Genomic DNA, 15,797 nt, shown 5'->3' on the forward strand with positions numbered 1-15,797 from the left:
AGGGTCCAAACCCAGCTGGGGCACTTAAGGGTTTTAGCAAGACTTTGTCTCAAAATTTTAAAAGAAATTTTTTTCTCTTTTAAAAGGGTTGGGATGTAGCTCAGTGTGAAGGCCCTTGATGTAGTCCCCAGTATTGAAAACATGTTTTAGGACAAAGACATTGTACACTCTTTAGTTGCTGGATAATCTTTTCCTATCAAAGGCCGAGACTAGTAGGAGCTCAATTTCCATTTCAAAATGGAAAGCAAAGAAATTAACCAATAAAGCTTTTCCTTAGACGTTTAAACATCTTCATTCTTTTTTTTTTTTTTTTTTTTGGTATTTTAGTACAGGGTCTATAGGGACTACAGGGTCTCACTACAAAGATCAGACTTAGAGAGATCCACCTGTGTTCAGTTTCCCAAGAGCTGGGATTACAGGCGTGCACGACCAAGCCCAATCTCTACTGCTGTCTCAGCATACCCCAGGGGCAGGGCCGGCAGTGAACCTCGGCCCACTGCTGTGCTCTGCCTAAGCAGGTGCTTTAATCCACATTTTTATGCTTATCTTAGCTATATACTGTTCTCTTCAAGTCACTTGATAGCTTCATACAGGAAATCACACGTTATAAGAATTTCAAGCAGAATTTCAACTTAATTACCATTGTCCCAGTGAGTTTTAGAAAGTCATAACCTATTTTCTTAGGCTCAGGAAAAGAGTTTTAACATTATTTGGAGAGGAACACAGATAAAATATTAGCTTCCATTAGTGACAAGAATCTGTTTTCTTTCACACTAAGTGATCCAGTTTGACCTTGGCCAGTAAACCCTGCCCTCCCTCAGTTTAATGGAAGAACACTGAATTCTCAAAATGAACTTTCTTACTCATTAGGGAGGACATGCAATTGCTTTGAAACTCACCTTGAAAAGAGCATACAGTTCTTCCAGCTCATCAATAGTAAAGGAAGTCTCTGTCACAATGGTTCGTACCTATCAAACAAATGAGCACAATGAAATTCACATATTCAAAAAAATGTCACGCTGCGAAAGTCCCTTATTTTCTTCTTTCAAGTTGTCCTCAATTGTGTCGAGTGGCAATGGATGAGCCAGAATGAGGGCCAACAGCAGTGGGGAAAGACAGCAGGAAGAGAAAAGAACGGAGAAAGCCATGCCGCGAGTCCAAGGACTCACCACATTGCGCTTCGTGGTATCCTCCAGGGTCTGGATCACTTTCAGTCTCTGTTTGAATCTCATTTGCTCAATTAAGTCTGCCCGAATAGTTCCAAATTTCTGGAAAAAAAGAAAATAATATTAGTATTTCTTGAAAAATCTGCTAAAGCACAGTGTCCTGTGTTATTTACAGAAAAGCTGAAGCGTTCTTGACATGCGTGTCACATGTGGCTTGCCACACGACTAGCAACCGAGATTACACTCTATTTACTGTTTTAATTAATTAATTATTATTATTTTTTTTTTTTTCCAGAACTGGGGATTGAACTCAGGCCCTTGCGCTTGCCAGGGAAGCGCTTATTCCACTGAGCCATCTCCCGGCCCCTATTTACTGTTTTAAAGCCCTATAGTGACCATAAATAAATATTTGGGAATGCTCATGCATTTCAGCAGCTGAACTGAACTGTAAAATCCAACGTGTCATCAAGAAGAAAGTTTAAATTAGGCTGCTTGTGAATGGGGAGAGCTGTCCTGATAAGAAGGAAGCTATTTATAATTGCTAGACTTGGAACTGGGAGAAATGTGTGTGAGGCTCACTGTTCCTTCCGTAGGCTTAATCTGTCTGCTACAGAAATCCACTGTGAGGCAGGGCATGGGAGACGTGGTGGGTGAACGCGCCTCTCCAGTCTCCGAAATGCTCAGCATCGCCTGCATGTTAGTTGAATTAAACTTCAAGAGCCAAGTGAATCTACTTGTAGGCAGAGAAGGAATGCATAAGGCTTTAGGTCTCTTGGTGACGCAAAAAAGAAACAAAAGCTTCCCATAGGTGTCATGGCTGCCATGGTAAAAACAGGTACAGGCTAAAGGAAAGGTGACAGACAACACAAGTGTTGGCAAGAAGGTGCACCCAAACGCAGGCAGGCTGAGGTGGGCTAGCAACAGATACAACCATTATGCAAGTGTGTCTGGCAGCCTCTGCAACATCCAAACCTACGTGCTCCTATGCCCCCAAACCCCATTCCTAAGTACAGATATCCCCAAGAAAAATATTTATGGGTTGGAAGCACATGTTGGGCTTCCGGGCTTTGGGATTTTATCCCAAGTGAGATGCAAAAGCATTGAGCTCAATGCAAAGGAAGTACATCCGGCTCCGGGTTTGGAAGGACCATCCCAGCCCATCCCTGGGAGGCCAGCACACACTCTGCCTCTGACTTGCTGTGCAGCATAAAAGGCTGGGTGGCCAGATTCCAAAAACAAAAATAGGAAACAGAGGTTAACTGGTTAAGTTCCAATTTCACTAAGCATGAGTACTTTACTTTTTACAATCGCAAGATCCATGCAACATTAGTCCCGTATTTTACATGACAACATATAAGCAGCACAACTGGTCAGTATGGTTTGTGTGGCAGAGTCTCAACTGTCATAATTCCCAAGTGCAAAGGTACAGCCAAAGCCTGGGTCTTTCTAGTACTTTTTATGTTCTTCTTGCTTTAGAAAGACTAATCAGGGAGTTGAGCTTTGACTTTGGCATTCCTTGCAGGCAGTCAGAATAAGAGGACATGGACATGCTGGCCCTGGCCAGTTGGCCTTCCTCCAGGAATGCAGGGAGTGGGCCTGCACCTAACACAGCAGGGTGTGGTGGCACATGCCTGGAGTCCCAGAGGCTGAGGCTGAAGAATGCAAGTTTGCGGCCAGCCTTGTCTCAAAACATAAAAAGGGCTGGAGATGTAATTCAGTGGATTTGATCCTCAGTATTAAAAATAAGCAAACAGCTGGTGAGATAGCTCAGTGGACTAAGGGTCTGCTTAGGCAAGCACAGGGCACTGGGTTTGATCCCCAGCACCATATTGTGTGGCAGCCCTGCCCCCAGGCATGCTGAGACCCAGTGTGGTGTGTGATGGTACACTACACGCTTGTAATCCCAATGCTGGGGAGGCTGAAAACAGGAGGATCACTAGGAGTTGGAGCTGCATAGTGAGACCCTGCACCAAATACGTAAATTAAAATAAAATAAGCAAATAAACTCCCCAACCCCAACAAAACTAGGTTTTATAGGAGAAACTCCCTATCTCTAGACAAGTGCTTTCTAAATACTGAATCAGCTTCTTTTCAACAAGAAAGACCCACTGTTATTGTCAATGAGCAGCCTAATTCAACAGCTGCCATTAGCAATGAAAACCAATCACAGTTAACTCATTCTAGAGTTATTTTGACTGCAAAAGAAAAACTCCCAAGGACAGTCCGTCTTCTGATCCCAACAGAAGCGCCATGAATGGCACCGCAAAATATGAGGCGTGGTCCTAATGCATGGTGAATGTTTAAGAAAAAATCAGTATAGCAAAACAACACTGCCATTGGCCCCCTCAACATACTCCCGCTCCCTTTTAACCTTTATCATCCTTGCCACTTTCTGAAACAGTTCTGGAAATCGTCTTTCTCGGGTATCACTACCAGGTGAGATAAAAATACAGTGAATGTGGCTGCTGAGAACCATGCGGAAAGGCAGCCTGCAAAGTCCTTACGCTGAGTCCTCATCCACCTTATTCACCAGATCTGGCACCACGTAGAGTCTGGTTCCTCCCCCAGAGTCAAAAGGACGATGAAAGGTAACGTTTCAACAGATTCAGGACACAAGGCAGCCACAACAAGGAAACGACAGAAAGAACTAATGAAAGCAGCCTTCTAGAACTGCTTCAGAAAGTGGCAAGAAGGACAGAAAAGGTGTGTTCACAGCAAACAGTCATTTTGAGGGGAGATTAGTGGAAATCAATCTTTTATTACAGTAATTCTTAAGATACCACATTTCTGGTCATACCACATATGGGCTTAAGGATGGACTGTATGTACTTGAAGCTAGGCCATAATATGCCTGTAATCAGTACAAAACGTGAGCAAGACAGAGAAGGAGATGACTTCTTATTGTGCCTACAACTGTCAAGGATATTCCTATGTCATCCCATTTGCTCCTGATGGTGCCTTTGTCACTTGCAACTGCCCCCTGCATTTCACAGATGGGAAAACCAAGGTCCTGTGGGGTTCAACAAGGCCCTCGAGTCACCTGAGGCTACTGTGACTTCCCAGCTCTGCTGCCCAAGTTCTAACCAAGGCAGCACGTCTTTCCTCACCTCAAAGAGGAACAACATAAATTTTGGAGCCAGACAAAATTCGATTTAAGTTCTTGTTCTCTCACTAGCTGAGATGGAGCGGTCCCACGGAGCCTTCTAACCCCCAAGCTGTGGTTGCAGAATGGAAAAGTACTGGTGATAACAGCTATGGTTAAACACTGGGGAGCTGCTGAAGAAAAAGAGCCACTTCTCTCCTTTGGGCTTAACTGACAAGTTCCTCCAGGAGAAGCTCGTCCCTGGCCAGGCCTCTGCCGCTTGCCACGGCACAAGACACTGACCCCCCTTTCTGCGTCGCATCCTAAGAGGGGAAGCCAGCATTCTGAGGTGCTGCCTGGCTACTTCCGGAGGTTTTCTAAAGAAATGTGAGTGGTGAGAATATGGGGGTGCCTCCACCCGTCCTTGTGGAGGGGCTGACATAATGAAATGCTAAAAATATGGTGAAAAAGCCCCACTCAGTACGTCCTGCAGCCAGCATTCTCCATTTCCTCAGCCAAGGCAAAGGTCTGGACATGCTGGCTTCTCCTGGGCATGACACATTGCAGATCTACAGAAAGAAGGAACGCATGGGCGTAAGGGTGAAACTCTCCCCAACACAAAGCATTTAGTGCTGAGGGGGAGGGCCCCTAAGATAATCTTAATTTTCTAAAATCTCTTTGCCCTTCAGTAATAGACAAAATGACCTATCTTCATTTATATCTCTTCTCCAACTCAAATTTTACCTGCATGCTTCTGTGGCCTGTTTCTAATTTCACGACCCAATTCCAAACGTCTTGAGGAGCCAAGAGCCACATTCAACACAGGCAGTGCTTCTCTGGGCTGCCTGGCTCCTTGGTTACTGGGCCCCAACAAACAGGTGCTAGCCCTGCACTTCCTACCACCGCATCCACCCATCCACAGAAGTCCAGGTCCGCTGCCCCGTGGACTCTGGACACAGGAAGTGGCTCCAATAAGGAGCAGGTGGAGACAAGGCTGTCTCGAGCTACATTCTCGCCTCTCCCATCACCATTCCTTCACTGTCCCTCTGGATGGAGCCCACAGCCTTTTACATACAAGCCAAGTGCTCCAGCCTTAAGCTACACCCCTGTCCTGCCACTGTCACTCCTGAGTGGCACCAGCTTCCCTATCCATGTAGTGAGTCACTTTGTGACTTGCCTTGTCCTTTAGAGCTTTCCCTGTGACCAAAACTCTGCCACAGAATTTTGAGGCCCACTAAAACAAAGTTTAAACTGTGTGTGTGTGTGTGAAAAAGAGAAAGAGAAAGAGAGACAGAGAGAGAAAGAGAGAGAGAGAGAGAGAGAGAGAGAGAGAGAGAGAGAGAGAGAGAAAGTGAGAGCTTGTTCTGTGTAACTGGGAAGATAAAACAACCAAAAACAAAAACAAAAACCAAAACCAAAAAAAAAAAAAAAAAAAAAAAAAAAAAAAAAAAAATTCTCTAATAAAAATTAGAAATAGACAAGTAGACTAAAAAGCCCACAGCATGTATTGTTTGGGCAATAGTTAATTTTAAAAACAAGGACAAAGTTAAAATCAAGACTTCTGTGGAAAAAAAAGTTGTGGCAAGAATGGCTTCTCACCTCCGACAGCAAAGAGGCTGCCACCCCAGCAGGTCAGAGCTGCCTGGTTCCCGAGGTCTCCTGTCCCCACTGCCCCCCAAGAGCTTGCCCTCTGCTTCGAGGCTGGAAAGCCATGTGAAGTTGTGACTCCGCCTACAGCACTGCCTTTGACTGTGCACCACTAGTGTGAAGTTGGGCCTCTTGGCGGGGAAGCTGCTCATGACAGCCAAGCACTGCACGGGCACAGCTAGGCTCCTCTCAGCAGGCATTTTTACCTTGAAATGGACAAGCCTTTCCTTGCCAGGGCTGTCTACAAGCAACCGGAAGCTTGCCTCTGACGTGGCAGGCTCTCAGTGTGTGCCACCACCACAGTTAGCGCTGCTGAGCAGACCCATGACTCCGAACTCCTCTGCCACCCTTCACACACACTGTGCTTCCAGTCTTACTAGATACGCTGCCTGCAGCTCAGCTCAGGTCACTCCAACAACTGTGTGCTGCTCTAAGGTCGACAGTGGCCTCCCGGCCGCCCACGAGGAGCTGGGTCCATAGTTAAATTTTAAGGCTGAGGCTTCGTCTACTTCTGTTTAACTCCATCGGACCTGCGCAGAGGCTCAGTTCGTGCACAGGTCCCACCAAGAACAAAGCTACGTTCTCCTGGCATCCAAGGTTCATCTCACAGGGGTTGAAGGACAGGAAGTGAGGTTTCACCCATGAGTCACCTACAAAGTAGAGTTCTTGTGTCTACGCACCAGGCTGACCCACCAACTGGCACCCTGGGGCTAGTGCGCTCTGGCCAGATGGCAAAAGATAAACGTGCTTCAGCATTCCTTTCTTACATTTTAATTTTCATGGCCAATTATCCCAAAGAACAGAAAGAAAAGTGTTTTATTTTTGCGGAACCAGGGATTGAACTCAGACCCTTGCGCTTGCCAGGGAAGCACTTATTCTACTGAGCCATCTCCCCGGCCCCTAGAAAAGTGTTTTATGCCCTGACCACTCAAGCGCTTCATCTTAGCCCAGATCCAGTGGTTACTCTTGGCCTTAGTGATCAGGGGCCCATTCTGCAGGAGGGCAGCGACTCTCATCCCTCACCTGGCATCAGAAATCTCACGGGAGGGCAGCAAACAGCTCAGGGAACTATAGTGCGGACTTTGGCAGATGCAGGGACGGGGTTGCCAGCACCGCCCCCACCCCCAGGGCTCAATTGAGACTAGGCATGGTAGAGTGCGCCTATAATCCCAGCGCTTGGGAGGCTGAAAACAGGAGGATCACTAGGAGTCCAATCTATGTAGTGAGATCCTGAACACCCTGTACTAAATACATTTAAAAAATATATATATTCCTTGGGCCTCATGCTGGAAATTCAGATTTAAATGACTGGAAGAGGAGCCTAAAAAGCTGCATTTTTAGAAGCTTGCTTTTTCAATTTTTAAAAAAATTACTTACTGCACAGGCAGAACTGAGAACCTCTGATACTATCACGAGGAAGGAGGGAGAGCAGGGAGCACGCCGCGCGCATGTCAAGGTCCTCTGGCGGATGCAAGCAGGACAGTGACGCTCACGCAAAGCAGAGAATGGCCAGTTGACACAGGCAGCGACATGGATCAGTGGCTTCTCTCCCAAGTAGAGGAAGGAAGCTGCTGCCGAGTCCTGAGGTCAGATGTCTGGCAGTTCAGGTCTACCATTAGGGGTCAGCCAGGTGGGGGATCAGGGGACGCCAGTTCTCAGGGTTCTCTCTGCCTAAAATGGGCCAAGTGCCACCCTCAGCAGGACGCTGGCCTGTCCGCTGTGGATGACAAAACTGAGTTTCCACGTCCCAAGCTTTACTGCATGGCCCAGAGTTCTTTTTAACAATAAAGGCTCTAAAGATCCCTTTAGAAAAACAGCCCACAGGCGCAATAAACAACAGGTGACCATCTTGTGGGCTTGGGCTCATTCTCGGATCAGGTCACTGATGCTTTTCTCAGGTACTACCCAGCAGCCCTGAGGAAGTGATTTTTCTTCTATGTATTCAGTACAGGGTCTACACGGTCTCACTACGCAGATCAGATGCATACTGATCCTCCTGTTTTCAGCCTCCCAAGTGCTGGGATTACAGGCGCACGCCACCATGCCCAGTCTCAATCGCTGTCTCAGCAAGCTCCGGTGGAGGGGTCGGCACGGCATGTGGTGCTGGGGTAGAACCCTGGTCCCTGCGCTTTGCCTAAGTAGGCGCTTTAGTCTGCTGAGCTATCTGGCCAGCTCCCTCAGGAAGTGATTTTTAAACAGCATATTTGGGTAATAACCAATTATGAAGACAGTGAAGTAAGACAGCAATTTGCAATCTCCGGGAGTGAAAATATAAATTGGGACTCTATAGAGATTCAGTGGTGTGTGCCAGGAATTGTTCATATAGCTTGATCCATTGCTGCAAAGGCACTTCTAGGATTCGAAAAAAAATAATTAGCGATGTGGCAGCTGAGTACAGGTTCACCACAGATTAATAGCATGCTGAAAATTTGGAAGAAATCAACATAAATGTCTGAGTAATGGAGATCAGTAAATTTTGTTGACCCAGTAAACAAAACACAAGTAATCTATTAAAATCATGTCTCCAGATAATATTTGGTGTGTGTTACAGAACTTTCAGGGCATATTTTAACAAAAAAGCATGACAGCAGTTATTTAATAAAGCCTTGAATTTTTAAGTGTATACTATAAATAAAAAATACAGTTAAGGGCAATATGGGGAAATGCTCATGGATAGCTTATTTTCTTACTGTCTGTTTCTAATTTCTATCATAATCCTGCACTAATTTTATGACTCTAAAATATTGCAAATACTGTCTTTCACCTATCACGAGTTAAAAAATTCCTGAAAAGGTTTCTAGGTCCACATCAATTTTAATTTTTGGTTCTTCTAAGAGAAACTTTCTGATCTTAACCGGTATGTCACTGTCTCCCTCGTATCTGTCCGTCACCAGCCGGAATACCAACAACTTCTGTAGAAGGCTCAGAATATTCTTGCTTGCTCTTCCGTAATGATCATTTTTAAAAACACTCCCAGTGCCAACTGATGAAGACATGAGAGGCTTCAGGGACTGAGTCTTGGGACCCTACAAATTAGCAGGGCTGAGGGAGTAGAAGCTTGCTACTTCACATCTAGAAGCTTGCTACTTCTCTTCTGTAATTTTTTAAAAAACGTATTTGGTATAGGGTCTCACTTCGCAGCTTGGACTCGTAGTGACCCTGTCTCAGCCTCCCCAGCACTGGGATTACAGGTGAGTACTGTTACGCCTGGTTTCAGTGGCCAGCTTGGGTGCCCAGCAAGGCAGGTGGTGCTGTGGATCGAACCCCAGTCCCTGCGCTTGCCAGGCAGGTGCTTAGACCATTGAGCTATGTCCCCGGCTCTAGTTCTCTTCTGGAATTCGATAGCAACCAGGTCAGGTCCAGGGCAGCATGGGTCAGAGGGCATCTTCCCTCACCCAGGGCACACACTTTCAGAGGACTCGTAGACTCTGGTTCACAATAGCTTGCTAAAGATATTCTTGGTGTCTTAGACTGTCTGGCCCAGAGGAATCCTAGTACTCAGTATGACAACAGGAAATAAAATGACTTGCACCAGAGCTGGCTCTGAGCTGCTACTAGAACCGGCTTCACAATGGGCACAATAAAGAACTGGAGGGCCAGAGCTTGTCATGCCAGGTGCGACTACGGTGTTGGACCCACTAGATATGCTAGGCCCCTGTGTCCATCTCTGGAAATGAAAACCATTAGTAATTGGGTAGCTGCTTGCTTCTGGCAACGAGTTCTCACAGCGTAAAAGGAATCAGGCAAACCGACAAGTCATGCTATGGTTCAAGTACTTTTGTCACTTACAAAACTCGCACTGAAATGTAATTTTCAATGCAGTGGTGTTGGGAGGTGGGGCCTTGTGGGAAGTGTTTAGGTTGGAGGGCCTCATCCTGAGGGATTAATGTTGTGCAGGAAAGAGTTTTCTGGGCTGTTCTTCTGCTATGCGAGGCAGGGTGTTCCTTTCCTCTGGGAGACGCAGCAGTCAAGGAGCCATCTTGGGAGCTGATGGGGCCCTAACTTGTGCCTCTAGAATCTTGAGAAATAAATTTCCATTCTCTACCAATGGTCCAGTCTGTAGTGGTCTGTGCTGAGGAACACCAGTGGTATAGGACTCACATCTGGCTCCCCATGCTAACCTGAGGGTGCTATCAGCTCACAACCAGGCCAGAAGCCAGGCCTACCTCATAGGACGTCCCAATGAGCCGGAAGATGTCCACGGCAGGATAGGGCTCCACGTCGTCACTGAGCAGGGAGTGGAGGTGAGGGATGGGAGGCAGGGTGCTGTCTTTGTTGGTCACGCTGTCCAAGTACCTGTGAGGAGAAGCACTCGGCAGTTACTACAGATCTACAGACGAGCCAGGAACTTTCCCCTAATCAATTTGCCACCCACTTTCTCAAAACTGCTTTATAAAATGAAAAAGAACATGATTTTCTTAAAAAGCTCAAGGAATTTTCTTCACTTCTAAAGAAGCAGCACATGGAAATAAATCCATAGCACAGAGATTTTTACAGCTACCATGGCCTCAATTAAGACTTGTGAAATGAAAGAGAAATGGATGAAGCACAGGGAAGAAAACCGGAGGTGGCTTCTCAAAGCAGGCGGAGCACTGTACCTTCCCAGAACAGTCATGGCCTCCCCGTCATCCTTGCAGTTCAACAGTTTGTCCACGTTAGCATCCAGCACGGCAAGGGCCAACTGGAATATCACTTTGATTCCTTCATAGAAGAAACAGTCCACAACCACCACTGCGCTCTCAAAGGGCATCACACTGAGAAACAGCGTGAGGAACCACGACAGGGAGATGGTAGAAATCACACCCAGGTCCTGCATGCAGTCATACAGCTGCGGGACATAGTCTCGGGCCAGCTCCTCGAAGACACCTTGGTCCACCAGGGCGCCTGAGCAGGGGTGACACAAAAAGCCACCAATTAACCAACTGCAACTTCTTACTGAAGAGCCCAATCAAAACATCTGACTATAATAATCTGGCCCAGTTCCTCTTACTAACTGTTCTGCTGCTACTGCTTTACTAGACCAGCTGCTGACATAGCTCAATCACCGGGTTAGTTCTGGCTGCATCTTCTTTTGGGTTTTCCTACCATAAAAGAGAACGAAGGTGACAACAGTAAAAGCTGATAAAAAGGCTAGTTTAGGTTAGTTACTGTTTTGCCAACACAGTGTTTGGTTAGATATGAAACGCATATCCAAGTAGCACCAAATGTCTAGTTCATCTTATAGCCAACTAGACGGATTAAGAGCCCCCCAGAAAGGCGACAGGGCCGTGAGTCCCCGGTGCTCCCCAGGGAGTGTACTGCCAGGAAGTGGGGCCCCGCTAAAGCGTGACTCTGGAAGGCGCATCTCTTAGTGGTGACCTGGCCCTGTGTTCTGCTTCTAGCTGCCATCGAGGGGGCGGTTTTGCTTTGCCATGCCTCTCCAGCATGTTTTTACCTTGGAGACAATAGACTATGGACCAAAGCCACTGCAATCATTAGCCAAATAAACCTCAGCTTTCACTGTGGACACCAGGTATTTTGCCCCAGCAATGGAAAAGTTAAACAATACACTTGGTAAACTCTTTATTTAAAACAAGACAAAGCTCTTGAGATGCAGGGTCTCCATACATAAGTAATTTTTTTAAAAAAACCTTTTTTAAAAAAATGAAAAAGCATCCCAGTTAGAGACATTCATGGTCAGCTTACTGACATTTTTAGAGAATATTTTTCATGAATCAGACTTCAGACAGAAATTCATAAATACAGACAGAGTGCAAGAGTTTAAGCAAACATTGTATTACACCACTTGCGCTCCTAAAATGAAATGCCTGGTACCTAAAAGGATGATAAGGAATAACACCAGTAATTCAAAGGCTATTTGCTTTGCAACAAAACCAGTTCTGAAAAATGCTTACTAACTAAACTTTGGATAAACCTTTTTTTCTCCATTCTAGGCAAATTTTGCTTGAGCACCACTACTTTCCATAGATTCCATCTAAATAACTTGGGGGTGGGGTGCAAACTATTTTCATGGGTTGTACACTTGATGTAACTCTCACACATTACAGAGTGAGACCTACATCCAGGATTTTCAAGAATTCCTGTAACACTGATAGGTGTGAATTCTTTTTGGCTCTGTAGTGCTTCTTTATTTTATTTTATTTTTTTGCCGGCTCAGCCCACCCTGGGGGCGGGCTGGCATGGCATGTGGTGCTGGGGATCAAACCGCAGTCCCCGCATTCTGCCTAAGCTTGCGCTTTAGACCACTGAGCTCTCTCGCCGGCCCCTGTGCTTCTTTATTTATAGTCTACATTTATTCATGCTCTCTCAACTCTCTCGCCTAACAGTGACTGGAAATGGTGTGTCAGCTGGTATGGCTCTAAAACATTTCCTTGGAGGAATCTGGGTTCAGGGGTTCACCACACCCGCACATACGCACATACCAACGACTCTGGTGTTGTAGTAGTCTGGAAGCATGCGCTCACACAGAGCCACGAGCAGCCAGAAAGCCTCCTCCTCTTTGGCATAGAGAAGCAGCACTGAAGTGACGATATTCATGGCCTGGTGGAATGAAAGACAGTGTCACCAAACGTGTTTCAGACACATCAAGCATCGCTTTGAAATATAAGCCGCCTTTGTTAGGCTGAGAAAATTACTGAGCTGCCCTCACAGGGGCCAGCAAATCCTTTCTGTAAAAGAGCACATGGAATTCTCAGGCTTTGCAGGCTACACATATATTCTGCCAATATTCTTCTGGGATTTGCTGTGTCTTAGGACCCTTCAAAAATGTAAAAATCATTGGCCCTTGAGCCAATGGCTGCTAAGGGTGTTTGGGAGCACCAATATTCACCAGCCAAAGCCCTAACACATATTATAGGCAAATTGTCATATCAAAACCAGTCCAGGGGGCCGGGGAGATGGCTCAGTAGAATAAGCACCTGCTTGGCAAGCACAAGGTCTTGAGTTCAATCCCTGGTACCGCAAAAACAAACAAATAAACAAACAAACAAAAAAAAAAAAAAAAAACTGTCCAAAGGCTGTTTGAAGAAGCTTTCAATGACCTGCTGAACTCTCTCACTACTGTATTCTTAATCCTTACCTCAGAGGTAAATATTTTCTTTCTAACCTTCCTTGCGGGTTTTCTATAGCCAAATATACAAGGCTTTGTACAGCAATTAACCACTAAGAAGAATATATGCAGTGTATTATTTGTTGAAAAAAAATAAATAAAAAAAAAACAAATATACAAGGCTCCAAGCTCTCCTCAGAGAACAATGAAACCTTTCAAGATTAGAGGCCTTCCCATTATTTCTACCTGGTTAGAGATGGTCCTGATAAGTAACAGCAATTTAAATTCTAAAGAAACCTTATTTTATTAAAAGATGTTATCAGAGAGCTCAGAACCACTCAGCAGCTCAACTATTTTAACAGCCCTCTTAATTAAAAAGATCAAAAGATAAATGTGAATTCTACTATATTAGTAGCCAACTCTCTTCTATACTTCTTTTGATCTTCTAGAAACCTGTAATTGTTCATCAGACGTCTACAATATAAATTTCATAAAGGCATTTTGGTCTAATAGGTTCCTCCTTGCAAGTCTTACTCCCTATGTTCCTGGATGAAATCATTAAAATTCCACTGCAGAATGAACCCGTGGATTCCAGTCTATAATTGTGGTCACACTAGGGGGTTTGCAAAGGTTCTACTTTGTAACAAGATCTGGAATGGGAGCTGACCAGGGGGTGGGGGATGGGCAGCAAGAGTCTCTTGGGGTTTAAAAGCTGGCATTATAGCAAAGATATAAAGTTTAATTCATCAATTTCGGGGCATCTTTTAAGCAAGTGCTCTCACAAAGATAAGTAATGTGGTAAAGGGGACAAGTATACATGCGCATGTGAGTGTAGGAGGGAGATGAGTGTGTGTATTGGAGGGAAATGGTGTGTGTGTATGTGCACTCACGTGCACATGCGCATGCCTGTATATGTGCATGAACAGGAATTAGCCCTCCTTTAGCTACTGGCTGGATACTCAAGAAATGCCTCTCCGATGAAGTAGTCTTTGACTCTCCAAGGTCATATTATCCTGGTGCTACACAATTTATTACTTCTCTGGTATACAAGAAAAAAAATTTTTTTTTTTTTTTTTTTTAATTTTTATTTATTGTGTGTGTGTGTGGCCAGCTCAGCCCACCAGGGGGCGGGCTGGCTGGCATGTGGTGCTGGGGGATCGAACCGCGGTCCCTGTGCTTTGCCAAGCTTGTTCCAAGTAGGTGCTTTAGACCACTGAGCCATCTCTCCAGCCCCTACAAGAAAAAATTTTAACTGGCATGTGGACAGCATGTCTTTGTTGCTACCATGCAGAGTTAAACCTTTATTTTATGTGTGTTAAAACTCAACCCCGCATTCCAAAGCCATATTCCCAAGGACAACGTTGCTTATGAAGACTCAAGGCAGGCATGCAGCAGCACCTGCACAGAAGGACTGCACTCAGGAGAGACGGGAACATCTTCCCCAGGTCACCCAGCTAGGATGGTGGCTGACCCAGAAAGTCAACACTTGCCCTGTGGCTCTGTTCTCAGAGTAGTAATTCTCAACCCAGGAAGATTTTAACACCTTGGGGACAATTTGGCAATGTCTAGTGGGCAGGGCTAGCCAGGTTAATAAATAGCCTACAAAGCTCAGGACAATCCCACCACGAAGCACCAAATCCATAATGTCAGTGGTAAGGCAAGAAAGTTCCACCAACACAGGCTTTACTTTACAGTATTTATTCCCTAATAAAACAAAATTTAAATGTCTAAACACTCTGCGACAGACGCTCACCTGGCAATAGCCTATGTTGGGATTTCTGAAAGCGTAAGCCGTCAAGACTCTCCGCAAAGCAGCGATGCCCATTTCGTTCTGGAAAGCGGGGTGCTCTGGAAGAGAACGGTGTAAGTCCCTCTCAATCTCCTCTGTGGCGAGGTTGTACTTCCCCATGGATTTCTCTACCAGGTCTTCATAGTAGCCGGGATGTGTGGCCTTTTCATTGATGGCACCTGGGAAACACAGGGCAGATAGTATCAATGTGGGAGGCCCTGCCTTTGGGTCTGCAGCCACAACTTACTGGCTGAACTCCTTCACCTTCCTGTGACTCAAAGGGAATTTGCAAAGTGAAAAGTGACCACACAGCTGTCTGTGCTTTGACTGTGGCTCCACTAGTTCTTTCACAGGTGGCCCCTTTCTCCTTTCAGCTCTACAGCAAAGGGGTGACAAGCTCCCCTCAGGCACAGGTTTCCACGCTGTCACACTGTGGCCAAGGAGCTTCCAGAGATGACCCAGAAGGGCTGCTCCGGAGAACAAGAGGGAAGAAATCAAAGGTCCAGGCTAAGTCTTCATCCTCTCACTAATGTACATCCACAGGCAGCTTTGCTTTTACTTTATTGGGGTTTTAGTTAAAATTTCATTGGGCAAAGGATGGCTCTCAAAATAGTTTGCAAATTTTTTGCTAAAGATTTGGCTATAAAGGACTACTATAGCAGATAAGAAAGGAACAGGTGGTTGTTGTATCCTTGGAGGATTTCTGAACTTGCAGGTACTGGTGAGAAGGTGCTCAGGAATGCAGAGTCTCTGCAATGGGTGGGAGTCCCTCAGGTGGGGAGGACTGGGACAGCGTGCTGCACTGACAGTCACTGGTTTGAATACAGTACTTGCATTAAGGTCAGTTCAAGGCCAGGTTGGACCATAGTGAGGCCCTCTGTCTTAGTTACTTTTCTCTCATTACTGACACAAAATAGCCAACACCCAAACTTAAAAGAAAAAAGAGTTATTCAGCTTATAGCTTGTGGAGGTTTAGGTCCCTAATTAGCTGGCTCCAAAGCAGGGTGGTACTTGGCAGAAGGGTAATAGTTCATGGTGGTGGAAAACAGCAAAAGTGCAGACAGA

General features: G+C 45.6%; 1 protein-coding gene across 1 annotated transcript in view; it reads right to left on the reverse strand.

Annotated features, from left to right (window-relative positions):
• Nucleotides 1-15,797, reverse strand: part of Tbc1d9 (TBC1 domain family member 9) — a 63,880-nt gene that overhangs the window by 12,025 nt on the left and 36,058 nt on the right. Inside the window, exons 10-15 of the mRNA XM_012513310.2 lie at nt 14,697-14,911; nt 12,318-12,435; nt 10,494-10,779; nt 10,062-10,191; nt 1,170-1,268; nt 900-968 (exon numbers count right to left, since the gene is read on the reverse strand). Of these exons, the coding sequence (XP_012368764.1) occupies nt 900-968; nt 1,170-1,268; nt 10,062-10,191; nt 10,494-10,779; nt 12,318-12,435; nt 14,697-14,911 (917 nt within the window). The remainder of the gene's footprint in view (nt 1-899; nt 969-1,169; nt 1,269-10,061; nt 10,192-10,493; nt 10,780-12,317; nt 12,436-14,696; nt 14,912-15,797) is intronic.

Source organism: Octodon degus, unplaced genomic scaffold, assembly GCF_000260255.1.
Source record: "Octodon degus isolate 3935 unplaced genomic scaffold, OctDeg1.0 scaffold00435, whole genome shotgun sequence".
Classification (NCBI taxonomy): domain Eukaryota; kingdom Metazoa; phylum Chordata; class Mammalia; order Rodentia; family Octodontidae; genus Octodon; species Octodon degus.